Here is a 25,997-nt window from a genome sequence, read left to right on the forward strand (position 1 = left end):
CACTGCCTGTCACTGCTCCCCACTGCCCCTTTGCACCTCACTGCTCCCCACTGCCCCATGGCATCTCACGGCTCCCCACTGCACCTCTCTTCTCTCCCCTGTCCTTCACTGCTCCCCACTGTCCCTTTGCACCTCACTTCTCTCCACTGCCCCTCAGTGCACCTCACTGCTCCCCACTGCACCACACTGCCTCTTTGCACCTCACTTCTCTTCACTGCCCCTCACTGCTCCCCACTGCCTCTTTGCACCTCTTTGCACCTCACTTCTCTTCACTGCCCCTCACTGCCCCTTTGCACCCCACTGCTCCCCATTGCACCTCACTGCCTCTTTGCACCTCACTTCTTCCCACTGCCTCTCACTGCTCCCAACTGCCCCTTTGCACCTCTCTGCACCTCACTTCTCCCCACTGTCCCATTGCACCTCACAGGTCCTCACTGCATCTCACTGCACTACCCCTATTGGATCTCAGTGGGGGAAGGGAGAGTACATGGGGTTGGGGTGGGACAAGCGATGCTTGCCTAGCGCTGAGGGGTTTTTGGGGAGAGGGCTCCCAGGTGATGCGAATGGTTTGGGGAAGTGGCAACCCTGGGACTCCCCAGCTTCCTCTGATTTGCATATGAGCGAGTGTGTGAGTCCTGGGGGGGGGGGCTTCCCCAGGGAACTGCTTTGGGGAAGCTACCTACAGGAGTTCCCCGGCAGATGAATCAGAGCCAGGCTGGGACAGGCCCTTCGCAGCCTCAATCAACTCCCCTATTGGGGCCTGGGTGTATTAGGAGGCCTGCTTTGGCCCTGTTCTGTTCTTGAGTGCTGGGAGTGTTTGTGAACCTGAGAGGCCCAGGGAGTGAGATGCAGCAGCTGCGGGGTGGGGAGGTGTATGGGGTGGGTTAAAAATATTTTGTGCACTAGGACTGACAGATGAGAAAAGCAGGTGGTGTTAGCCAGGGCACTGCTGTGGGGAAGCTCACAGCAGTGGGATCTGGGCTGGTGTTAGCCAGGGCACTGCAGCAGGGAAGCTCACAGCAGTGGGATCTGGGCTGGTGTTAGCCAGGGCACTGCAGCAGGGAAGCTCACAGCAGTGGGATCTGGGCTGGTGTTAGCCAGGGCACTGCAGCAGGGAAGCTCTTCGCTGCACACCAGAGTCTTGCAGCCCTGCAGGGGGCGCTGTTGGGCAGCCCAAGGCTCCGCGCAGAGACGGACAGTGCTGGCGCTGGCCGCCAGGGGGCAGCACAACACGGGAGACGCGTCACGCCGGGCCCGGGCTCTGTTAACCCTTCACGGGCCAGCGCTGCTGGGAGAGCCAATTCTCAGTTACTGCCTCCCTTCCCCGGTGCTGTGAGCTTCCCCACAGCAGTGCCCTAGCTAACACCAGCCCACCCCCAATGCTTCCCTGCAACACCCCTCTCCATGTGCAGGAATGTGGGTTCCGGGGACGCCAGCGTTGCCTGCCTGCGTGTAGGGAGGGGCTCTGGGGAGCTAGGGTGATTGGTACCTGTGGCTTGTATGGCCCCAGGCCGGAAGAATTTTTAGTGGCACAGGGCCTCTCCCACGCAGAACAGACTGATCCCTTCACCCAGAGCTCTGACCTGGTGCCAGTGTGGGATCAGAGCACCCTACAGAGGAACGGCCCCATGCCCTGTTCCCTGAGATCCACCCATCCGATTTTGTACTCAGCAGACCAGGGTGTAGGGGGAAGGGAGTGGGGGCCTTTCCTGGCTGCTTGGTCATTTCCCCATAGCTCTGCATGAAATCCTGTCTGTCAGCCTGGACCGAGCTTTGCTGAACCCCACCCTGGGCCCCAGGTCTGCCAGTGCCCCATACCCCCACCCACAGCCCCTGCGCCAGTCCTGGGCGTCCTGGTACCCCTCACCCCCACCCACAGCCCCTGCGCCAGTCCTGGGCATCCTGGTACCCCTCACCCCCACCCACAGCCCCTGCGCCAGTCCTGGGCATCCTGGTACCCCTCACCCCCACCCACAGCCTCTGCCAGCCCAGTCCTGGGCGTCCTGGTACCCCTCACCCCCAACCCGCAGCCCCTGCCAGCCCAGTCCTGGGCATCCTGGTACCCCTCACCCCCACCCCGCAGCCCCTGCCAGCCCAGTCCTGGGCATCCTGGTACCCCTCACCCCCACCCACAGCCCCTTCCAGCCCAGTCCTGGGCATCCTGGTACCCCTCACCCCCAACCTGCAGCCCCTGCCAGGCCAGTCCTGGGCGTCCTGGTACCCCTCACCCCCACCCCGCAGCCCCTGCTACCCCACCCTGGGCTTCCCTGTGCCCCAGCTCTACTGGAGTCCGTCACTCCCAGCTAGAGCCCTCTGCTCCCAGCTGTGCCAAAGCCCTTTAACCCGAACTTGCAGCCTCCCACACGGGGGCCTGTGTGCTCAACCCCCGCGCCCCAACTCGCATCTACTGCGGATGGAAAACAAGCTCCTGGGGCAGCCTTTGCTGTGGCCATTTCGGCTGCTCCCAGGGTGGAACGAGCTACCGGACGCAGTGACTCAGGGGCGACTCAGCCACTGTCTGCTCCCAGCACGGGGTTAGCCCTTCCAGTGCCAGGGCACGGCTGCTTCCCCCCACCGTGATGGGGCTTGGCAAAGGATGGGCTGTAATGGTGGGATATGGACCAGCCATAAACTGCCCCCGCCCCATTCACCAGCAGCCCCAGTCGGACGGGCCATGTGACCAGCCCCCCTCCCAGCCTGGAGAAGGACCCAGTAGGGCTGAGGCCCACCTCGTATCCTCCTGGCAGGCCTTAGAGGCAGCCACCTCTGGGGTGGGGTACAGCAGCTGGCTGGCAGAAGTGTGGCAACTACACGTGACAGCCGAGGACAGGAAGTGAATAACCCTGTGCCCGGTTCGAGCCTGGGAAGAAATGTCAGGAAACAGGAAGAATGGAATTAGCCCCATGGGCCGATGGCCAGGACAGAGCGGGGGGGTCATACCCCAGCCGTTACAAAATGTGCATCAAAGACATGCAGCATCAGGCCCGCTGGATCACTTCCACAGCGCTCCCTCCTGCCACGCGGGGGATTGGGGGTAGCACTGACCACTAGGGAAGACCACCACCCCCACTGTCACAGGGCCAAGCATAATTTTTTCAGGCCCAGGACAAACTTGTAACATGGGGCCCCCACCCACGCAGATTCACAGTTAGTAGCCTCAGCTGCGCCCCCTCCAGAAAGTGCTCCCCCCCCCATGTGGGGCCCTGCGGGGGGGAGGGGGAGGCCACACTGACTGTAAGAGATCCGCCCTGCTGAGTCTGGCCCCTAGCAGGTCTCCCTTGGGTCGGCCCAGCCTGTCTGTGCTGAGGGGTGGAGGCCGGCACCGCAGCCGCGGGAGCCCCCAGTCCGCCAACGCCCGGGAGATGCCGCCAGGGAGCCGGATGGGGCTGTCAGAGCGGCTGGGCTCCTACCTGCTCATTAACTCGGGCTCCATAATGACCTTTAATCACCTCTAATTACAGACCCAGCTGGGGCGAGAACCAGGCAGGCACCCAGCTGCTCACATGATCCCCACAAGGGAAATCTGGCATGGCCGGGCGGGGGCAGACTGGCCAGGCCAGGCCAGGGCAGGGCCAGACTCTAGTGCACAGCACCCATGGGTGCACGCACCCTGCCCCCAGCCAGGCAGTCCCAGAGCCTCCCAGGGGGCCTGAGATCCCAACACCGCTCCCAGACCCTGGGGGGAGGGGGGGGAGCTTCTCATGCCCTGGGGGGGCGGGCAGGCTGAGGGCACTGGTGCTGCTCTGGAATAAGCCTTCTGCTCCCCATAATCTCCCTCTCATCCTCCCAGCTCCCTCTTCATCCCCTGACACTGCCGAGTGCCTGCACATGGCATGAGTTTGCCAGGCCTCAGCCACTGCTGGCCTTGTCCCTTGCCTTGGGGTGGGGCTTCAGGATCCCAGCATCTTCCCCCCTAAGCATCAGGGATCAGGGCGGGGGTGGCCGCAGAGGCGCCAGGCTGGGGGTGTGACCGCACTTTGCCCGGTGCGTCAGACCCAGCCTCTGGGCGAGCTGCTGACATGGGCAGATCCTCCTAGGAGGGGGCAATGGGGGTGCATCAGCCTCCCTGAACTCTGCAGGCCTCACCCCCGGCAGGCCTGGGGATGGAGGGAGGCCAGGAATGGAGGGGATTGTGGGTGGGGAGAGAGAGAGAGAGGTGTCTATGGAAATGGATAGACAGACAGAGAGGGGTTTGTATGCAGATGGACAGAGGGGTAAGTGCAGGGATGGATGGACAGACAGACAGGCAGAGACGAGTGTACAGGCATGGACAGACAGACACACGGTGTATGTAGGGATGGAGAGACGGACAGACGGAAGTGTGGGGGGAAATGAACAGAAAGGAAGGGTGTGTGCAGGAATGGATAGACAGGCAGACAGATGGAGGGGCATGTCCAGAGATGGGCAGATGGACAGAGGAGTGTGTATGGGAATGGGCAGATGGACGGAGGACTGTATCAGGAAATGGACAGACGTCCGGAAGGCTGTGTCCGGAGATAGGCAGACGGATGTAGGGATGTCCGGGGATGGGCAGACGGACGGAGGGCTGTGTCCAGGGATGGACAGACGAACAGAGGGATGTGTCCGGGGATGGACAGACGGATGGAGGGATGTCGGGGGATGGGCAGATGGACGGAGGGATGTGGGGGTATGGACAGACAGACAGAGGTCTGTGTCCGGAGATGGGCAGATGGACGGAGGGCTGTGTCTGGGAATGGGCAGACGGACAGAGGGATGTTGGGGGATGGGCAGACGGATGGAGGGATGTCAGGGGATGGGCAGATGGACGGAGGGATGTGGGGGTATGGGCAGACAGACAGAGGGCTGTGTCCGGAGATGGGCAGACCGACAGAGGGATGTTGGGGGATGGGCAGACGGACGGAGGGCTGTGTCTGGGAATGGGCAGACGGACAGAGGGATGTCGGGGGATGGGCAGACGGATGGAGGGATGTCAGGGGATGGGCAGATGGACGGAGGGATGTGGGGGTATGGGCAGACAGACAGAGGGCTGTGTCCGGAGATGGGCAGACCGACAGAGGGATGTTGGGGGATGGGCAGATGGACGGAGGGCTGTGTCTGGGAATGGGCAGACGGACAGAGGGATGTCGGGGGATGGGCAGACGGCTGGAGGGATGGACAGAGGGTGGCTGGCTGGCGAGATGGCAGGGTGTGCAGTGGAGGGGGCTGTCTGACTGTGATGTTAGGGCTGATTCTGGTGGCTCGCCAGGAGCGGGATCTTGAGGGAATTGAGGCTGAGGGGTTGAAGCACCATCACGGGGGGAGGGGGAAGGGTTGTTCTGGGAGGGAATGTTTCTCCCCCCACAACTCACGGCTGTTTCCGTGGAAATTCCCACCCTGGGATAACAGCTCTCCCCGTCTGCCCACAGGCCGAGGCCACTAGAAAGCCACAGTGACCCGGTGCGGCCCCGGCCAGCCGGCGGATTCCAGGAAGGCAGCTGGGCCTCCCGCCCCGGCTGCTGGGAAGTCTGGGAGCCGTGACTCACACGCTGCCCCCCCACAGCCTTGTTCCATTCCCCGGAGACAGGGGGAGGGGGCGCAAAGCTGCTTCCCCCCAGACCCAGCCGCAGTTGGGCAGCTGCCCAGGCTGCCTTTGAAGTGGTGGCACAGGGGCTCTTGGGATAGTGTGTGTGTATTTACATCCTCTGGGCAGGGCGCCACGGAAGAGATGGGGGTTATGGGTCTGAGGGACAGCAGGACTGGTGGGGCAGGGTTATGGGTCAGGAGGTTATGGGGAGGTTGGGGAGCAGGACAGGTAAGAAGGACTGGAGGGGAAGTTATGGGGCTGGCCATTAAACCGATGGAAGAAATAAGGGGGTGGGAAAGTAGGACCCATGGGGGCTGGGAGGGAGCAGGACCAGTGGGGGGAGGGGTATGGGACCAGCTGGACTTAGCCTTGGAGAGAGTCGGAGGGATCTGCTTCCAATCCCAGCCCCAACCCTGAGCAACTCCCCCCCCCCCCCGCTGTCCTGCACACAGGGGGGAGAGGAGGGGGTTGCAGGGCACATGTCCAAGGGGGCTGGGGTCTGTGAGGGGGGTTGCTATGTTCATAATGGGGTCTGGGGGAGGGTGTGCTGCAGGCGTGGGTGTGTGCTTGCGTGTTGTCAGTGTGTGCACTGCCAGTGTGTGTGTGCCTGGTGGGGGTTGTGTGGTGTGCATGCATGTGTCTTGTTGGTCTGAAGGAGTAGAATGTGCACCCCACACATACGTGTGTGTTTGTTGTCAGGCCAGGTTGCTGGTGTGTGTGTGTTGCTGTGTGCATTGCACCACCTGTATGTGCACTGCCACTGTGTGTGTTGCTGGTATGTTCTGTGTTACAGGGCGTGTGTGGGGTGGCGGGTGCACGTCAGCACATCTGTGTGTGCTTGTCATCTGTGCAAGGCTCTGCATGTACAGGGGGCTCTGGGCTCTATGGGCACACGCACGTGTCTCTATGTGGTTGTGTGTGTATCAGCATGGGTGGGCCTGTGTGTGGATCCACTTCGGCATATGAAGTTTGGGGGGGGGTGAGAGTTTCTTTGGGCATGTCAGCACGTGTGTGGGTCACACACGTGGTTCTGGAGGTTCTGCGTGTGGGTCCGTGTGTGGATGTCAGTGTATGTTGTTGTGGGTCCCAGTGTCAGTGTGTGTGGGGGTCGCCGTGGGTCTGCATGTGGGTCCATGTGTGAACATGTGTCATCATAGGTCTGTGTGTGGGTCCGCATGTCAGTGTGTGTCATATGGTCCTGCATGTCAGTGTATGGGTCACTGAGGGTCTACACGTGCGAGTGTGTGTGTCACCGTGGGTCCGTTTGTGGGTCCCAGAGTCAGTGTACATGTCCCGTGGGTCCATGCGTGGGTGCTCATATCAGTGTGTGGGTCACCGTGGGTCCGTTTGTGGGTCCCAATGTCAGTGTACATGTCCCGTGGGTCCATGCGTGGGTGCTCATATCAGTGTGTGGGTCACCGTGGGTCCGTTTGTGGGTCCCAATGTCAGTGTACATGTCCCGTGGGTCTATGCGTGGGTGCTCATATCAGTGTGTGGGTCTCCGTGGGTCTGCATGTGGGTCCGCGTGTCAGTGAGGGTCCCGTGGGTCCGTACGTGGGGCTGTGTCAGTCCGTGGGGCCCTGGGTCTCGTGGGTCCGTGGGGGGGGGGGGTCGCTGAGGGGCCGTGCGTGACGCTGCAGACGCGCCCGCCTAGAGCTCCAGCTGGCTCCGCGTGTGCACGTGGCTCGGCCCGCGTGGGCGGCGCGTGTGCGTGCAGCTCCGTGCGTGTCAGCGTGGGGGGCGCCGCGGGCGGGGATTGGCTAACACCCCGCTCTGACGTAAGCAGCAACCCCAGTGACTCCTCTTGCTTAACCCTTCGCTGCCCGGGCCGGGCGCCTCCCCTGTGGGTGCGGGTGCGGTGACGTGTTTCGGGGGGGGCAGGGGCCGGGAGGGGGCTAGGGCTCCCCCCAGCGCTTCTCCCCCCCCCCCCATCCAGGCATTTATCCCCCCGCCCGCGCCAGGGCTGCAACAGCGACTCGGGGACCCAGGCGTCCGGCTCCCCCCCCCCCCCCCCCCCCGATGGCGCAAGGGGTGTCACGCGCCATCACCATGGCAGCAGCTGCTTCCTGCTCTGTCTGGCCGCTTCCAAGCGCTTCCGCCCACATGGAACAAAGAGACTTCCCGTTCCCTGCGCGGTGGGGGAGGGGCGGGATGGGGGAGGGGCCTTTCCCCTCTAGGGGGCGCTGGGGGCTGGATTTCACTCCCAGCCCCCCCCCCCCCCCCCACTCAGGGCATGACACGAATTTGCCAGGACTCAGCCCAGGGGCCGAGCCAGCAACCGCCCCCTCCCTGGTCCCTGCCTGGCTCCCCCACCACCCAGCCGTCTGCCTGCCCATTCCCTCGGGGGCTGACTCATGCCTGGCCCATCGCTGGCCAGGCCAGACTCCCGGGCCGGGGAAGTCCCCGTAGCCCTTTATGCCCCTTCCCTGTGACTCAGGCAGAGGGGCCGCGGGGGCCTTTCTCGTGTGACCCATAAATCTCAGCTTCCTCTGGCTTGGGGTGACTCAGGGGAGTGCTGGGGGTCACTCCCATCCTTCCCCATGGCTAAACTGGGGTCCACTCAGCTGTGGGGTCCACTCCCCACCCCAGAACGCAGCAGCAGCGACTGAGGAATCCAGTGGGTTCATCTCTCTCTCTCTCACACACACACACACAACCCTGGAGTTCCCTCCCCCCCAACCAAACCCAGGGTGCCATCCTCTGGCCCTGCCTAGCCCCTGTATCTCTGGCCTTAGGCAGGAATCCTGCAGGGCTGTATGTTTGGGGGGTGATCAGCAGGGGAGCAGCATGTGTATGGGGAGGGAGGTGGCCCAGCAGCCCCGCCCCTGCCCGGATCCACTTCCCCACTGCGGTCAGCAGACAGGATGCGCTGGCTCCCAGCACTGAGGGCTGAACTTGGAGAACTCTGCGCCCTCCTTCCCCCGTGCGCCCTCCCCCCTTCCCGGGCTCAGCAGCTACTGCTGGGAAAGGGAGCGGAGCTGACGTTGCGGAGGCCGACTTTGGCACTGGGCCAAGCGCGTAACCGGGCCCTGGGCAAGATGCTGCCTGGCCTCTGTGTGCCACACCCCATGTGGGGCCTGCTACCCTGAGGGCACCAGCTGGGGGGCAGCTGGGTGACTGTGGGCCTGAAGCCTCACTCCTGTAACTAGGACCAGTCGCACTGTGCCCAGCCTGGCTACCCCACAGGGCTGGGATATTTGCAGCCTCAGGCTCTGGGGCTGGAGCAGAGGTGGCATCTGCCAAAGGGGAAGGGAAACAGGCTAGGGGGCTCAGCAGAGGCCCCCACTCTGCACAGTGGGTGCTGACCCCAATGCCCCAGTGTACACTCAGAGGGTCTCAGCTCCAGCCCAGCAACGTAAGTACACTACATGGTGCCCGTGCTGTGGGGAGGGGCACAGTTTGGGGCACCCTGCTGTGGGGGGCTCAGCAGGGGCTCTCTGACCCAGCCCGGTGCTGCAGGGCAGACAGCTGAGCTCTCTCCCTCAACTCCTATCCCAGCTGAGTGTCGGGTTGGGAAATTCCAGACCCCACCCTAAATGCTCCCTGGGATTTCAATTGGATGCAGGTGGCTGCTTCACTTCCTGTCCTAAACTGTTGTGTCCTGTAGCTGGGCAACTAGCAAACAGCTGGCAACACTCCCCCCCCCCCAGAGGCAGCTGCATTGCCCTGCGCTGAGGGAGGGAACTTGGTATCATTAGCCTTTGCACCCACCCCAGAAGCAGCTGTATCCCAGCCCCAGGCAAGGGAGGGAGTCTTTTCAATGTACCTGACTCTGAGCTAGGAGGGGCTGGAGTTACATGCTGACGTCAGTCCTGGTGCCTCAGTTTCCCCACCCTGCACTCCCAGATCCCTGCCCTCCCCCTGCACCTTCCAGGTTGTTCCCATCGGCCTCTTTTACTCCTCTTTCTGCAGAGGGGAGATTTCATCAGGGCCTGTTCTTGCGGCGCCCGAGCCACAAGCTTCTGCAGCAGATTTCCAGAGACTCCTGAGTAGGGGAGCGGGGAGTCAGGACTCCTGGGTTCTCTCCCCAGCTGTGACTGACCTAGCCTGGCTGTCTTGCCCTCTGGAAAGGAACCCTCTGTCCTTTCAGCAGTGGCTGCTTCTTCCCACTGCCTGGTTTGCCATGCCTGGGATGGGGTTGGGAGGGGGCCAATATAGGGTGAAAGCCTGGAGGGGGGAGGGATAAGCAAGGTGGGGGAGGTGCACACAGCCAGGGAGCTGAGCAAAGGCTGGAAACCCACAAAGGTGGTCTGACCTCAGCCATTCATAGCCGCCTTCCTGTGCCCCGAGCCTCAGCCGCATTCAGAGAAAGACCTGGCTTCCAGGAGAGGCTGTGGGCCCCCCAACGCAGCCTTGCACTGCATGCAGCCCCCACCAGTGCTAGGGAGTTCCAGGCTGCAAGGAGGGAGGTGGGGGCACTGTGCTGCAGACAGTGCTGGAGAGGGCTCGTCCTTCCAGGATTCGCCTGGAGTCTCCAGGAATTAAAGATTCATCTGTAATTAAAGACTATGTTGTGTGATGAACTCTCCAGGAATATATATCTGACCCAAACTGGCAACCCTAGGCTGAGCTCAGCAGGGGGTGCTGTGCTATGGGGAGCAGGGTGGGGTCCTAGCAGGGGGCACTGTGCTGTGGGGAGCAGGGTAGGAGCCCAGTAGGGGGCACTCTGCTATGGGGAGTAGGGTAGGTGCTCAGTAGGGGGCACTGTGCTATGGGGAGTAGGGTGGGGGCTCAGCAGGTGGCACTGCTGTGGGGAGCAAGGTGGGGGCTCAGTAGGGGGCACTGTGCTGTGGGGAGCAGGATGGGGGTTCAATAGGGGGCGCAGTGCTGCAGGGCACAGGGTGGGGGCTCAGTAGGGTCCCTAGGTGCCCCTGAACACAGGGAAGGGAGCTGTCCGTTTGGGGTGGACGGGTCCATTCTGTTTTACTCTCCCTCCCAGTCCCCCTTGTTTCCTTCCCATAGGAGATATTCCCACAATGCATCAGTTCTGAGGCACTTCCCCTCCTCCACCATCCCTGCCCTGTCCCAGACCCTGGGTGGCTCCTGGCTCTGTCCAGTGGGAGGCGCCGCTGCAGAAGCACATGGAGCAGGTAGGAGAGCCGGGTTCGCCCGAGGTCGGCCACCTCCTGTCCTGGGAACCGGCTGGGGCGCGTGACTCAGCCAGGAGCAGTGGGGCAAGGGGTGAGGCCAGGACGCTGCTCAGATTCTGGGCTGGCGGCGACACTTCCTGGCGTATAGCGGGAGGTGGCTGCCGGAGGCCCTTAAGTCCTGGGGGGTGGGGGTCAGCTCTGCACACACTGTACCCCCCACAGGACATGTGCAGGGATGATGGCACACATGCATGTGACACACAATGCACACACAGAGGTGAGGAAACACAGATACAGGCATGTAATGCAGTGAAAAGGTAGGTGACATGCATGTGAGGGGTGACACAGTTTCATGCAACACGTGTGCAGTGCAGCTCATTCTGACATACACACGTAGCCAGGCAAGAGAAAAAACAAGAGAGCTGGGCAGGTCACACCATTCAGTCAGCCACACCATGAAGCACCCATCTGCACAGGACATGCACAGACCCATGCATCATGCTATGCACATGTGTGCAGTCCACAGGCAAGGCATGGAACGGACATGCACGCTGCATACATGCAAGACATGCAATGGACATGCATGCAGCACACAGGCAAAAGTGCAATGGGGGATGCATGCAGCACACATACGCATAGCACACACACAAGAGAAGCAATGCACATACGAACAGCACGTGTGCAGGGCAAACCCAAGTCTGTAGCTTCCCTCTCTCAGGCAGAGGTCCCCCAGAATTGTGGCTTTGTGACTCCCCTCCCTGTCTCAGGGATCCCAGCCCCACATGTCCCCAAGGGCCGGAAGTTCGTGCATCGAAAACCCGGGTGGAGCCCTAACGGTTAAATCCGTTTTCTCGCCCGGCGCGGGTGACACGAAGCGAGAGGTGCAGGGGGAGCTGTGGCTGGCGGGCTCTGCTCCCTGTTCCTTGATGACTCAGTTCTGCTCCAGTGAAGGCCGCTCGGGGTTCGGTTGTGGTCAAGAGCGAGAGGAGGGCTGGGAGCAAAAAGATTCCCACCCGCTCCCACGGGGGGCCAGGGGTTACCCCCAAAAGTGATGGATGAGTGAAAGAAAAAGCTCTGGAAGCAGCGTGTCTGGGGGGACTCAGAAGGAGTGGAACGGGAGCAGCTCAGTGGAGGTTGGACCCAATGTCACTGCATGGAGCAACCCACCCACTGCCTCTTCTCACTGCACTGAGCACCCCTCACTGCCCCTTCTCACTGCACTGAGCACCCCTACCGCCCCATCTCACTGCACTGAGCACCCCCACTGCCCCTTCTCACTGCACTGAGCACCCCTACTGCCCCCATCTCACTGCACTGAGCACCCCCCCACTGCCCCATCTCAATGCACTGAGCACCCCTCACTGCCCCTTCTCACTGCACTGAGCACCCCTACCGCCCCCATCTCACTGCACTGAGCACCCCCACTGCCCCTTCTCACTGCACTGAGAACCCCTACCGACCCCATCTGAATGCACTGAGCACCCAACTGCCCCTTCTCACTGCACTGAGCACCCCAATGCCCCATCTCACTGCACTGAGCACCCCTCACTGCCCCTTCTCACTGCACTGAGCACCCCTACCGCCCCATCTCACTGCACTGAGCACCCCAATGCCCCATCTCACTGCACTGAGCACCCCTCACTGCCCCTTCTCACTGCACTGAGCATCCCCCCACTGCCCCATCTCAATGCACTGAGCACCCCTCACTGCCCCTTCTCACTGCACTGAGCACCCCTACCACCCCATCTCACTGCACCGAGCATCCCCCCACTGCCCCATCTCAATGCACTGAGCACCCCTCACTGCCCCTTCTCACTGCACTGAGCACCCCCCCCCCCACTGTCCCATCTCATTACACTGAGCACCCCTCACTGCCCCTTCTCACTGCACTGAGCACCCCCCCACTATCCCATCTCATTGCACTGAGCACCCCCACTGCCCCATCTCACTGCACTGAGCACCCCTCCACTGCCCATCTCACTGCACTGAGCACCCCCACTGCCCCTTCTCACTGCACTGAGCACCCCTCCACTGCCCCATCTCATTGCACTGAGCACCCCAATTGCCCCATCTCACTGCACTGAGCACCCCCACTGCCCCTTCTCACTGCACTGAGCACCCCCCACTGCCCCATCTCACTGCACTAAGCACCCCCCACTGCCCCCATTTCACTGCACTGAGCACCCCTCCACTGCCCCTTCTCACTGCACTGAGCACCCCTCCACTGCCCCATCTCATTGCACTGAGCACCCCCAATTGCCCCATCTCACTGCACTAAGCACCCCCCCACTGCCCCATCTCACTGCACAAAGCACCCCCCACTGCCCCCATTTCACTGCACTGAGCACCCCCCTCTGCCCCGAGCACCAAGCCCCACCCCCAGCACTTCCCCGTGGCTGACACAGCACTTCAGCGAACCTCCCAGCCACGCACCCCGTGACCCACCCTGAGGCTCCTTCCCCCGCCCAGGGCAGCGGGTTCGCTGGGCTGGTTCCCAGCTCGGGGAGCCCTGGGATCCACCCCCAGCTTCCCCCCCCCCCCCCCCGCGGATGTGAGCGGAGCCCCAGGAATGAGGCTGAACCCGCCGGGCCTGTCCCTGCCCCCGAGCCCCGGAACTTCATTCCGGAGTTCTGAGCCGGCCGGGGCTGAGCCCAGACATGGGCGGGGAATCCCCAGAGGATGGGCCCGGGCGGCCCGGCTGCAGCGCGGGGCCCGGCCTTGGGGAGACGCCGCCTCTGGCTGGGGGGGGGCAGCCGGGATCTGCCGGGATCTGCCGGGCGCCTTAGATCGGGGACCCCCGGAATCGGAGCCACCTGCCACAGACCCCTCGGAGGCCTCCGGGGCTCCGACCCCGGGTTCCACCCTGGTCCTGGGGGGGCAGTGGGGTGTAATGGTCAGAGCACGGCAGGCTGGGACCCGGCCGCTCTCACTTGCCTGCCCCCAGCTCTGTGTCCTGGGTGTGGGGCTTCCGGCCTGGGAGCATCCTCGGGCTCCGGGGGGGGGGGGGCGTTTCGGGGCCATCACACGAGGAAAGGGGTCTGGCCCCATTCCCAGGAGCTGGGAGAAGCGATGTGATCGGGTGGATCCGTTCAGACATAGGGGGCAGGGCTGGGCTAGGGGGCTGCGGGTCAGGAGGGAGGGTCGTCGGCAGGGCTGCGGGGGGGGGGGGGTAGAGCTGGGCTGGCAGGCGCTGTGGGGGGGGAGGAGCACCGGGGCTGGAGTGAGGGGCACTGGCGGGGCTGGGAGGGGCTGCGGGGGGGAGGGGCATCGGCGGGGGGGGAGCGGAGCTGGGAGGGGCTGCGGGGGGAGTGAGGGGCGGCGGCGGTGCTGGGGGGGGAGCAGGGCGGGGCTGCGGGGGGGCTGACCCTGAGTTTGAGCCACGAAGTGAGCCTGCCCCACCTCCCCCCCCCACTTCCTCTGGGTTCCAGTCACCATCCCGCCCCGGAGCAGGGGCCGGGGTGTCGCCCCGTGGCCTGGGGGGCAGCCCCCCGCCCCCTCCCCCGCCCGCTGGCCCCCCGCCCGTGCCCCGCTTTCCACCCTGGGCGCTTCGCGGGAAACAGCTCTGGCACCCCCCCCCCCGCACTTCCTGGACCCGGGCTGGCGGCAGCCATGCGGCGGGGGAGGGGAGAGCTGGGGGGCGGCAGAGAGAGACGCCCCCAGACCTGGCCGGAGCCCCACGAGGCTCGCCCCCCGCAGCACAAAGGGGGGGCCGCCCTTAGCCGAGCAGCCGCCTTTGTCCCCTCCTGGTGGGGGAGGGGGCAGCAGCCCCTGGATCCCAAGTGCCTTGAGCACCCCCAGCAGGGCAGCCAGGGTCGGGGGGGGGCCCTCCATTCGCCTCCGCCCCCGCTGGGGCTGCCTGAGGGGCTGCTCCGCCAGGGGTGGGTAGAGACGGGCGCCCCACAGGCCGCGGAGCGGGAGGGGAGTGGAGGCTAGTGGTTCCAGGGGGCTGGCTCCTTCCTCATTCGGGCAGCCCCAGCCCCATGGAGGGGCACACGGGGTTGGGTCTCCCCAGTCCCAGCCTCCCCGAACATGGCCTTGTGGATGGGGGGGAGACACCCCGAAACCCTGATGCCTTGAAGGCCCCTTGCCTGGACTCCCCGGCCCATCATGAGTCCCACGGGGGAGGGGCTCTGACTGCAGCCCCCCCAGTGGGTTCCCCACGGCCAGGCCTCCCCCCGGGGCATTGGGGGTTTGGCCAGAGGGGAGTGGTGCCGGGTGCAGATCCAGCCGGGCTCCCCAGCCGCCTTGGGGTCAGTTCAGGGTCAATAGTGTTCTCTCCCCAGCCCTGGGAGGGGAGTGGTGGCCAGTGGTTAGAGCCAGAGGGGAGGGGTGGGCAGGGACAGGAGCCAGGACTCCTGGGCTCTATCCCAGCCCCTCCCTGCCTCTCTGTGCCAGGCAGGGGGTGGGATAGTCATGGCCCATCTCCCTGCCTCAGTTTCCTCCCATTATAACAAACTCAGCCCCCCTCACTGGCCCCCAGAGCACGTTCTTAGCCCAAGGCAACCCCTCTCCTTGGGCCCCCAGGGTTGCTGCCAGCCAGGAGCCCCTCCCTGCCCCCAGCCTTGCCCCCACCCCCGCTCCACAGGGCTGAGATCCTGGCTCCAGGGTGAGTCACGGGATATTTATAGGGAAGGAGAAGTCCCCAGCAGGGAAAAACACATGTCCCAAAAGCCCCTAGAATCCAGCATGGGGGAGGGAATGGGATGGGAGGGGCTGATCCTCCATGGCCATGGGCAGCTGCAGGGAGTAGGGCCAATGCTTGATGGGGGAGGGAAGGCCTGGACAGTTCTGGGCTCCCATCCGAACAAGCCCCCAGGCAGGGCTGGGCTGGCAGGGGCTGCGGGTGGGGAGAGAGGGGCCCTGGCAGGGCTGGGGGGACAGGGCTGGCAGGGGCTGCGGGTGGGGAGAGAGGGGCCCTGGCAGGGCTGGGGGGGCTGGGCTGGCAGGGGCTGCAGGTGGGGAGAGAGGGGCCCTGGCAGGGCTGGGGGGGCTGGGCTGGCAGGGGCTGCAGGTGGGGAGAGAGGGGCCCTGGCAGGGCTGGGGGGGCTGGGCTGGCAGGGGCTGCGGGTGGGGAGAGAGGGGCCCTGGCAGGGCTGGGGGGGCTGGGCTGGCAGGGGCTGCGGGTGGGGAGAGAGGGGCCCTGGCAGGGCTGGGGGGGCTGGGCTGGCAGGGGCTGCAGGTGGGGAGAGAGGGGCCCTGGCAGGGCTGGGGGGGCTGGGCTGGCAGGGGCTGCGGGTGGCGAGAGAGGGGCCCTGGCAGGGCTGGGGGGCTGGGCTGGCAGGGGCTGCGGGTGGGGAGAGAGGGGCCCTGGCAGAGCGGGTGTGGGGAGGGGCTGCAGGTGGGGAGAGAGGGGCCCTGGTAGGGCTGGGGGGCTGGGCTGGCAGGGGCTGCGGGTGGGGAGTGACGGGCCCTGGCAGAGCGGGTGTGGGGAGGGGCTGCAGCCCGCCGTGTGGTGTCCCCCTGGCACCAGGCCCTGCCGGGATCCTTCCCCACCGGGTGACAGGCCCAGCCCTGGTGAGAACCTGCCCATGCAGAGGGCTCAGACCAGGACGCCGCGTGGCCGGGTTGGGCCCAGCCTGGCGCCAGCCTGGCGCAGCCGCCTGCATTGCCACACTGGGCCGGGGCCCCCAAACTGGCTGGGCAGGTGCCATGCGGGAAGCAGGGGGAAGAGCTCAGCTCAGCACATTAAACCTGTAGCTGGCCACACCTGGCGCTGCCGCCCAGGAGCAGCTGAGACAGCAGCAACCCTCAGCCCCGCCCCAGGGCTGTGCCAGAGACCCCGCCAGCATCCCCGCCCCCCACCCCGCCAGCACCCCCGCCCCCCACTCGCAGACCCCGCCAGCGCCCCCGCCCCCCACTCGCAGACCCCACCAGCATCCCCGCCCCCCACTCGCAGACCCCGCCAGCACCCCCGCCCCCCACTCGCAGACCCCGCCAGCGTCCCCGCCCCCCCACTCGCAGACCCCGCCAGCACCCCCGCCCCCCACTCGCAGACCCCGCCAGCGTCCCCGCCCCCCACTCGCAGACCCCGCCAGCACCCCCGCCCCCCACTCACAGACCCCGCCAGCACCCCCCCCCCCCACTCGCAGACCCCGCCAGCACCCCCGCCCCCCACTCGCAGACCCCGCCAGCACCCCCGCCCCCCACTCGCAGACCCCGCCAGCGTCCCCGCCCCCCACTCGCAGACCCCGCCAGCACCCCCGCCCCCCACTCGCAGACCCCGCCAGCACCCCCGCCCCCCACTCGCAGACCCCGCCAGCATCCCCGCCCCCCACTCGCAGACCCCGCCAGCATCCCCGCCCCCCCCACCCCGCCAGCGCCCCCGCCCCCCACTCGCAGACCCCGCCAGCGCCCCCGCCCCCCACTCGCAGACCCCGCCAGCACCCCCGCCCCCCACTCGCAGACCCCGCCAGCGTCCCCGCCCCCCACTCGCAGACCCCGCCAGCACCCCCGCCCCCCACTCACAGACCCCGCCAGCATCCCCCCCCCCCACTCGCAGACCCCGCCAGCGTCCCCGCCCCCCACTCGCAGACCCCGCCAGCACCCCCGCCCCCCACTCGCAGACCCCGCCAGCGTCCCCGCCCCCCACTCGCAGACCCCGCCAGCACCCCCGCCCCCCACTCACAGACCCCGCCAGCGTCCCCGCCCCCCACTCGCAGACCCCGCCAGCGTCCCCGCCCCCCACTCACAGACCCCGCCAGCACCCCCGCCCCCCACTCACAGACCCCGCCAGCGCCCCCGCCCCCCACTCGCAGACCCCGCCAGCGTCCCCGCCCCCCACCAGTAGCCCCTGCCAGACCCAGCCTGACCCCCCAGCCCTGCCAGTGCCCCTCACTTCTGCCCCACAGCCGATCCCAGCCCAACTGTACAGGGCTGCCCCTGACCCCTTGAGCTGGAATGTCTGGGCCTCTCCACCCAGCTGTTCCTGTGCTGGGAAAGTCCCGCTGGCCCCCCCACCCCGCCTGTCGATCCCCCAGGGACTGGGCCAGGTGCCGCAGATTCATCCCCTTATTAGCATGGGGAGACGAGGCACTAGGGCCAGCTCCCGCCAGACGCCAGGGCCTAGTGCCGCCCTGCAGGGAGGGCGGGGAGGGAATATTAGTGGGACACGGAGGGGGCAGAAGTGGGGATGCAATGGGGGGGCTGTAGAGGGCAAGGGAGGAGAGGGAGTGGGGGAGGGTATTCAGGGGGCTGAAGTGGGTCTGGGACGGGGGCTAGTCTCATTGGTGCTTCCTTCCAATGTGGCCTCCTGGCACGGGGGTCAGCTCGCCCACTGCTCCTCCAGCTGCCATGTCCCTCTCCTTGCTGCCCTGGCCTGGCTGGCAGGGAGGAGGAGGGGCCCAGGCTTCGTCCTACACCCGGGTGTGTCTGAGAGCCTGGCTGGGGCCCTGCCACAGCAGGTACTGACGTGCCCAGGCACACGGGGGGGGGGGGGAGGGGGGAGCAGGGAGCACCGGCTCCTTCCGCTGCCTTATATGGGCCTGAGTCACCTGCAGAGCACCTCCGGGGCAAGTGTGTGCGTGCGAGTGGCTCTTGTGCAAGCAGGGCAGGCATGCGAGAGTCCACAGGCGTGGGTGAGTGTGTGTGTGTACATAAGTGTCTGTGGCTGCCTGGGCACCTGCACTCGTGAGCAGCGCTGTGGGTGTGTGTGCACGGACATGGCGTGGGTGCTGGTGTGCAAGCACAGGTGTGTCTGGGCGAGGACGCCTGTGCGCGCAAGTAACCACGTTCACACGCGTGTACCTGTACATGTTCACATGGGGGGCTGTGGGTGTAGCCCCCTTTTGCCTGGTGTAGTAGGAGCCCCCCAATCTCAGCCCTCCTGCTCCCCCTCTTCTCCCCACTGCCCTAGGTTACAGCAGCCCAGGCAAGGGGGCCCGGCCATGCCCTGCCCCGGGACAGTACAGGCAGAAAGCACTGTCCGGCTCCTACAGTTCCTCCCAGTGGCAGCAATAGCCTTTCTGCCCTGGGACCCCAACCCCCCTGCTCTGGCCCCTTCCCCACAGACACACCCGGGGGGGGGGGAGACTAGCGGAGGTGGGAGGAAAACCTTTAGGTCCCATCTGACACGAGGAGCACCAAATAAATCCATGGCTCGGTATCCCCCAGCTGGGAGGCAGGACTCCTAGGTTCTATCCCCGGCTCGGCCTCCCGTGCCTCAGTTTCCCCTCTGTAACACGGGGATAATAATACAGGCAGGCTGGAGGGGAGAACCAATCTGGGCTGAATCAGAACCAAGCTAAGATTTAGACCCCTGGGCCCTTGTTGTGTCCTTCACTCTGGCTCCAGCGCGTCCGTGCACGGGGCTGGGGCCATGTCCTGGCAGGTCTCCCAGCTGGGCTGGGCGTGTGCGCCTCTCAGACTCTGCTCCCTGCTCCGTGCCTGGCTCTGTTATCGCCACTCCCTGATAACGGCCCAGCCTGTCCTGCCTGCCATTGGGGCTGTCTGCAAACCAAACCCGCCCGGGCTGTTTGTTTCCTGTCCAAACAACCCCAGCGTTGCTGCTTCCTTTAGGCCCAGCCCGTCCCGAGAGGGCACCGGCCACGTGAGCGGATCCTCGGCAGGACGGGCACCAAATGGATCCTCTAACAAGCGCCCTGTGGAAGGAGCCTGAGTAGCTCCCTGGGCAGAGTTGGGCCCACCCCAGAGGTGGCTGCATTTCAGTGCGACATGATATAAAACGTACATTGCTTTGAGAAGGGCAGGTTGCCCTGCCCCTGGGGGGTTGGAGGTGTCGGGGATGTTCCCGCTACCTGCAAGCCCAGAACACTTCCCAAATGCAGGCAGCCAAGGCCTTTTCCCAGATAGAGAAGTTAAGGCACAGCATGGAGAAGTGACTCACTTCACTTCACACCCTGAGTCAGTGGCTAGGCCAGGAATAGAACCCAGCAGTCCTGGCTCCCAGCCCCAGCCCCAGCCGTGTTCTCTAGCCCCTCAGATCCCCCCCGCCCTCGAGCTGGGGAGAGTTCTGGCTCCCGGCACCCTCTGCTCTAACCACTAGCCCCTGCTCCTTCCCAGAGACAGGAATAGAACCCAGGAATTCTGGTTCCCATGGCCCCCCTCCCCTCGCTCTGATCCCTAGATTCCATGCTCTTCCTAACACTGGGAATCCCAACCTATCCCATCCCATCCCATCCAGTCTGGACGTACTGTTGGAGCCCTTAAATACAATGGTACTTCATGAAAATGCTGTACCTACATATGATCAAACACTGGGTGCAGTGCACTCGTGTATGCACGAATCAGGCACTGTAGTATGATCTTAGCAGGCTGTAGTGCACAAGTGTGTGCACGGACGGGGTGCTGTGGTATGTTCTTAGCAGGCTGCAGTGCACCAGTGTATGCCTGGACCGGGTGCTGTGGTATATTCTTAGCAGGCTACTAAGTGCTGTAGCACAGATGGCCAAGCACTGTCGTGTGCACCACTCGGAGGCTGCAGTGTGTTCTCCACACACTGCTCACTACCGATTCCCGCTTGCAGGTGACTGTGCTCTGCTCCGATCTGACACTGCAGCAGTTGATCAGCCAACCAGCTGCAGTCCCCAGGGGCCAGTGCCTGGTGCGGGAGAGAGCACGGACCGGCTGCGTCAGGATCTCCCACGACCTCAGGCCTCACTCTCCCATCGCACAAACCAGGTTCCAGACCCACACCTGCGATGGAGGGCCCCTCCTCACCCTGCCTGCACCCGCAACATGGGTGGGAGGGAGTGGGGCAAACAGGCAGTGGGAAAGGGTTGCCAGCTCGGGATGGGCTCTCCCTGGGCTGGAGAGAGGGAGGGCAGCCAGGCCGCCTGGTCTGATCAGCTCCCCGGCCTAGCTGGAGGGGTCAAGGGAGGGCCCCAGTCTACCCCCCTTTCCTCCAGCTCCTGCTCCCTCCAGCCCATGATCCCAGCCCCCGAGTCCCATGTCAGGATCTGTCCCCCTTCTCCCATAGGCTCCTGGCTGAATTCACACGGGGGGTGCAGGGGGAGCTGTCCAGGCTCGGAGAGGGGCCCCCGCGGAGATCGGGGGGGGCGGTTGGGGGAGTGTGTGCTGCTGGAGACATGCAGGCATGTGTTCACATGTGTGTTATCAGTGAGTTCATGTATGTGCACATGTGCGTGTGGTGTGTGCACACATCAGCCTGGGTATCTCTCTGTCTCGACATGTGTGCTTTGCTGGGTGGATGTGTCCCTATGTTTGTGTGTGTCTGTGTGTTTGTGGATGGCTCTCTCTGTTATTATGTGTGGGGTGGGTTGTGTGCCTTGCTGTGTATGGCTGCGTGTGTGTGCTGCTGGGTGGCTGGGTGTCTCTGTGTGCGGTGGGGTGTGTACGTTGGAGTGTTCTGTGTCTGTCTCTGGGGTTGTGCATCTCTATGTGTGTCAATCTCTATGGCCATGTCTCTGTGTCTGTAAGTTTGTGTGTCTGTGTCTGTCTCTATGGCCCTGTATCTGCGTGTGTGTGTCTGGGACTGTGTCCATCTCGCTGTGTGATTGTGTGTCTGTCTCAGTGTGTGTGTATCCATCTTGCTGTGGGGTTGTGTGTTTGTCTCAGGGAGGGAGGGGTTGTCAGTCTCGGGGTGTGTGGTTGTGTGTCTGTCTCACTTTGTGTGTGTGTCCGTCTGGGGTGTGGTTGTGTGTCAATCTTGGTGTGTGTATTTGTGTATCTGTTTCTCTATGTCTGTCTCAGGGAGTATATCTGTGTCTGTCTGTTTCAGTGTGTCAGTCTCCGGGTGTGCAGTGTGTGTCTGTCTCTGCCTGTCTCAGTGTCCAGTTGTGTGTCTCTCGGTGTCTGTCTTGGTGTGTGGTTGTGTGTCTCTTTGGTGTCTGTCTTGGTGTGTGTGTGTGTGTCTTGGTGTCTGTCTGTGGTGTGTATCTCTCTAATTGTCTGTCTGTCTGGGTGTGGGGTTGTGTGTTTCAGTGTCTGTCTGTGGTTGTGTGTCTCTCTGCGTCTGTCTGTCTTGGTGTGCAGTTGTGTGCCTGTGACTGTGTGTCTCTCCATGTCTTGTCTCACTGTGTGATAGTGTTCTTCTCGGTGTCTGTTTCAGTCTGGTTCTGTGCTTCTCAGTGTCCCTATGTCTGTCTCAGTGTGTGGTTGTGTGTCTCTTGGTGTCTGTCTGGGTGTGCTGTTGTGTATCTCTATGTCTATTTCAGTGTTTGGTTGTGCGCCACTCAGTGTCTGTCTTGGTGTGTGGTTGTGTGTATCTTGGTGTCTGTATGTCTGAGTGTGTGGTTGTGTGTCTCTATATCTCTCTCAGCGTGTGGTCGTGTGCCTCTCGGCTCTCAGTGTCAATCTGCCTCAGTGTGTGGTTGTGTGTCTCTTTGTCTGCCTCAGTGTGGTTGTGTGTCTCTTGGTGTCTGTCTGGGTGTACTGTTGTGTATCTCTATGTTTGTCTCTCTGTCTGTCTCAGTGTGGTTGTGTGCCTCCCGGTGTCTGTCTGTCTCGGTGTGTGGTTGTGTGTCTCTATGTCTGCCTCAGTGTGGTTGTGTGCCTCCCGGTGTCTGTCTGTCTTGGTGTGTGGTTGTGTGTCTCTTGGTGTCTGCCTGGGTGTGCTGTTGTGTATCTATCTCTCTGTTTATCTCCCTGCCTGTCTTAGTGTGGTTGTGCGCCTCCCGGTGTCTGTCTGTCTCGGTGTGTGGTTGTGTGTCTCTTGATGCCTGTCTGGGTGTGCTGTTGTGTATCTCTCTCTGTTTATCTCCCTGCCTGTCTCAGTGTGGTTGTGCGCCTCCCGGTGTCTGTCTGTCTCGGTGTGTGGTTGTGTGTCTCTTGATGCCTGTCTGGGTGTGCTGTTGTGTATCTCTCTCTGTTTGTCTCCCTGCCTGTCTCAGTGTGGTTGTGCGCCTCCCGGTGTCTGTCTATCTCGGTGCGTGGTTGCGTGTCTCTTGGTGTCCGTACGTCTGAGCGTGCGGTTGTGTGTCTCTGTGTCTGTCTGTCTCGGTGTGTGTCTCTGTGGCCCCGCCCCGTGACGCGCAGCCCGGCCCCGCGCGGGCCCTTCCCAGCACGCACGGGGCTGCTTGCGCCCCGCCCCGCGTTTCCGCCCGTGGGCGCTATAAAGGCTCCGCGCGGGGCCGCCAGCAGCTGACTCAGAACGCGGCGGAGCCACAAGCCGAGCGGTCGCTGCGCCCATCGCCTCGCACGGGCCCGCCTGTCGCTTCCGGGGCCCAGCACCCGCAGGACCCCGTGTGGCAGGGTCGCCCGGGGAGGGAGCCCAGCGAAGCCGCCCGCTCCCCCAGCAGGTTCCGCGCCCCGCGCTGCCGATGTGCACCAAGATGGAGCAGCCCTTCTACCACGACGACTCCTTCCTCGCGGGCTACGGCCGGGCGGAGCTGAGCGGGCCCCCGGACTACAAGGCGCTGAAGCCCGGCATGGCCCTGAGCGTGCCGGAGCCGTTCCGGGGGCTCAAGGCGCCGCTGCAGCTGCGGGGCCAGGCGGCGGAGGAAGCAGGCGCCTTCTACGCCCCCGCCGGCCTGCAGCCCGAGGCGGGCGCCAACGCCTCGCTCAAGCTGGCCTCCCCGGAGCTGGAGCGGCTGATCATCCAGAACAGCAACGGCGTGATCACCACCACGCCCACCCCGGGGGCCTACTACTACCCGCGGGGCGCCACCGAGGAGCAGGAGGGCTTCGCCGACGGCTTCGTGAAGGCGCTGGATGACCTGCACAAGATGAACCACATGCCTCCCCCCAACGTCTCCCTGGGCGCCGCCGCCGTCTCGGTGGCCAGCAGCGTCTACGGGGCCTCCCTCCACCCGGAGCCGCCGCCCGTCTACACCAACCTGACCAGCTACAACCCGGGCGCCATGAGCACCGCGTCCAGCTACCCCACCGCCAACCTCAGCTACCTGCCCCAGAGTCACGCCTACGCGGGCCCCGCCCTGGCCGCCTCCCTCTCGCCCCGGGTGCAGGGCTTCAAGGAGGAGCCGCAGACCGTCCCCGACGTCCAGTCGCCCCCCGTCTCGCCCATCAACATGGAAGACCAGGAGCGGATCAAGGTGGAGAGGAAGCGGCTGCGGAACCGGCTGGCGGCCACCAAGTGCCGGAAGAGGAAGCTGGAGCGGATAGCCCGGCTGGAGGACAAAGTCAAGACGCTGAAAACGGAGAACGCGGGACTGTCCAACACAGCCAGCGTCCTGCGGGACCAGGTGGCCCAGCTCAAGCAGAAAGTCATGAACCACGTGAACAATGGCTGCCAGCTACTTTTGACTGTTAAAATGCAATCCTTCTGAGCGCCCCTCCCCCTTCTTATTTAAGAGACTGGCGAGGAACTGGACTCCCCTCTTGGAAAGTTTACATGAACTTTCGTAGCGTTCTCACGAGTTGGACCAAGCTCCCCAGGAGACTTCCAGGACCAGGCTCCGCCTCCCCGTGACTGCTGATGGTTGTGTGTTGTCTGTTTTTGTCGTGTTCCCTTTTTGGAGGGGAGGGGTTGTGTGTTGCTCTCTGCTGGATTCAGAATGTGCGGGTTGCCTAAACTGGTGTGCGTGTGGCGTGAGTGTATTTAAAACCCCAAGCAACCCACGAACTTGTTGCATAGCTGGCCAGTGCAGCAAGAGGTACCGCGGTGAGGAAAGGGTGCGAATTAAGGGGCCTGTGTGTGTGTGAATTAAGGGGCCAGGACTTCTGTGAACTTAAAACAGAACCAAAAAACCTGATACTTGACAGACAAAAGAAACTGATTGGCCGCCCCCCTGGCTGAAGAGACCTGCCTCTCCCATGAAAGGGGCTCTGGCTTCTTAACTTACCTTTGTTGTGGTGTTTTGTGTGTGTGTTTTTTAAACCAGTCCGATTATTTTTGGTTGTCTTTAAGAAGCTGATTGTATTTGTTTTGTTTTTTACTTGACATTTTATTTAAGTAAAAAAAAAAAAAGTTCTCTAAGTGCCTGTGGGAGATTCTGATTCTGTTTCAAAACCCGGTTTGGTCCTCACATGATTTCGGGGCGGGCGGGGCTGTGTTGGATCATAGAACCTGGCTGTGTTCTGTCATTTTTGTAATGGCCTTTTTAGGTTGGGACGTTCTAGTTTTTCTGTTTCCTTCTCCAAGCCTCCCTCTTTTTTTTTGGGGGGGGGAAGGGGCTTTGGGGACTCCTGGGGAGCTGTACAACAGCTCCCCCTCCCCCAGTTGGCAGGAAGTACTTTGGGCAGCTCTTCCCCAGCTGGGGAGGTTTTGATCTTTGCTGCTTCCCTCTAGGGCCGGGCCGAGGCTGGAGCTCAGACAGGACCACGGGTGCTGGGATCTGACACCCTAGTTTTTTTTCTGCCCCGACTTTCAGGGGTATTGGTCTGTCGTCCCTGCTCTGACGTCAGCCCCCCCCGCTGCTGTTTTTCTTCGCCCCCTCTCTCGCTCAAGGAGAGTTAAAAAGTCCCCGGAGCGCGCGCCCTCCCCACTGGCTCTGGCGCACGGGAAGGGGCGGGGCTGAAGGGAAGGGTTTTTCCCCGGTGACGCAGGGGAAGAGGCCCATTTATGGGCATTGGCGGGCGAGTGACGTGCCGGGGCCCGGGCCCCCGTTCCGGGAACCCCCGCCCACGCGGCTTGCCGGGCAGAGGGGGCTTGGCCGGGCTCACTTCCAGCCAAGGCGGCAGGACGCAGGGATGGGTTTTCCCCTGGGCCGCTGGTTCCGCTCCTGGCTGGTGGTTCTTAAAAATTCCCCCCCATGGTGCGTGGGGGAGGGAAGCTTTGTGCCTGTGTGGTTCCCCCCTATAAAAACACCCCCCCCCCCCGCTTCCCGCATTGGACGTTTCCTTCGCAGGTGAGCCGAGTTCCCACGGCCCGACCTGGCTTTCTACCTGGGGAAGGGGGTGTGTGTGTGAAGGGAGCAGCTGTCAGCTGAGGGGGGGGGGGGTTAAATATTAGGTGCATTACAGTAGCACCCTGCGTGGGGGAGTCTTAGTGGGTGCCACCCTCCTGCACATTACTGGGAGCCACCCAGCTGCCTTCCAGAGGGAGCAAAAGAGAAAAACTTTTCCAGGTGCTGGGTCAGCAGCTTGGAACTCACTGCTGCAGGAAGTTGAGTCCAGACTCAGAGGGACTGATCGTCCTCTTGCTCTCAAGGGTGATTTAGTGCTGGGAGATAAAGCCTCAGCGTGGTGGGGGTGGGATTAGGCCGTCAGTAGGAAGAGAGCATCATGGGGGGGGTAGTTTTCCCCTATGTCGGGGGAGGGGGGTTTACACCTACCATCATCTCATCTTGAACAGGGGAGCAGCAGAGAAGTGAGAGATTTCCTCCTCCCCCCCCCCCCCAGGAAACAGGGTAGATGCAGGAAGGGATTGTCACCTCCCATTCTACAGAAGGGGGAGACTGACCCAGAATCACACAGGGAGACGGTAGCAGAGAGGGGCATGCTGAGAGGCCCAGTAGAATGGCAGTGAGTGCCCGTAGGTCTGGGCC

General features: G+C 63.5%; 1 protein-coding gene across 1 annotated transcript; it reads left to right on the forward strand.

The window, feature by feature from the left end:
* The first annotated feature begins 22,675 nt into the window (after positions 1–22,675).
* JUNB (JunB proto-oncogene, AP-1 transcription factor subunit) lies at positions 22,676–24,487 on the forward strand. Its single transcript, XM_006111862.5, has one exon. It carries the CDS (start codon positions 22,872–22,874, stop codon positions 23,835–23,837), a length of 966 nt encoding a protein of 321 aa, XP_006111924.2. The 5' UTR covers positions 22,676–22,871; the 3' UTR covers positions 23,838–24,487.
* Positions 24,488–25,997: the final 1,510 nt, after the last annotated feature.

Source organism: Pelodiscus sinensis, chromosome 31, assembly GCF_052426305.1.
Source record: "Pelodiscus sinensis isolate ZL-2025 chromosome 31, ASM5242630v1, whole genome shotgun sequence".
Classification (NCBI taxonomy): Eukaryota; Metazoa; Chordata; order Testudines; family Trionychidae; genus Pelodiscus; species Pelodiscus sinensis.

Excerpts from the sequence above, each read along its gene's own strand:
- JUNB (XM_006111862.5), top strand. The coding sequence starts at position 22,872 with ATGTGCACCAAGATGGAGCAGCCCTTCTACCACGACGACTCCTTCCTC.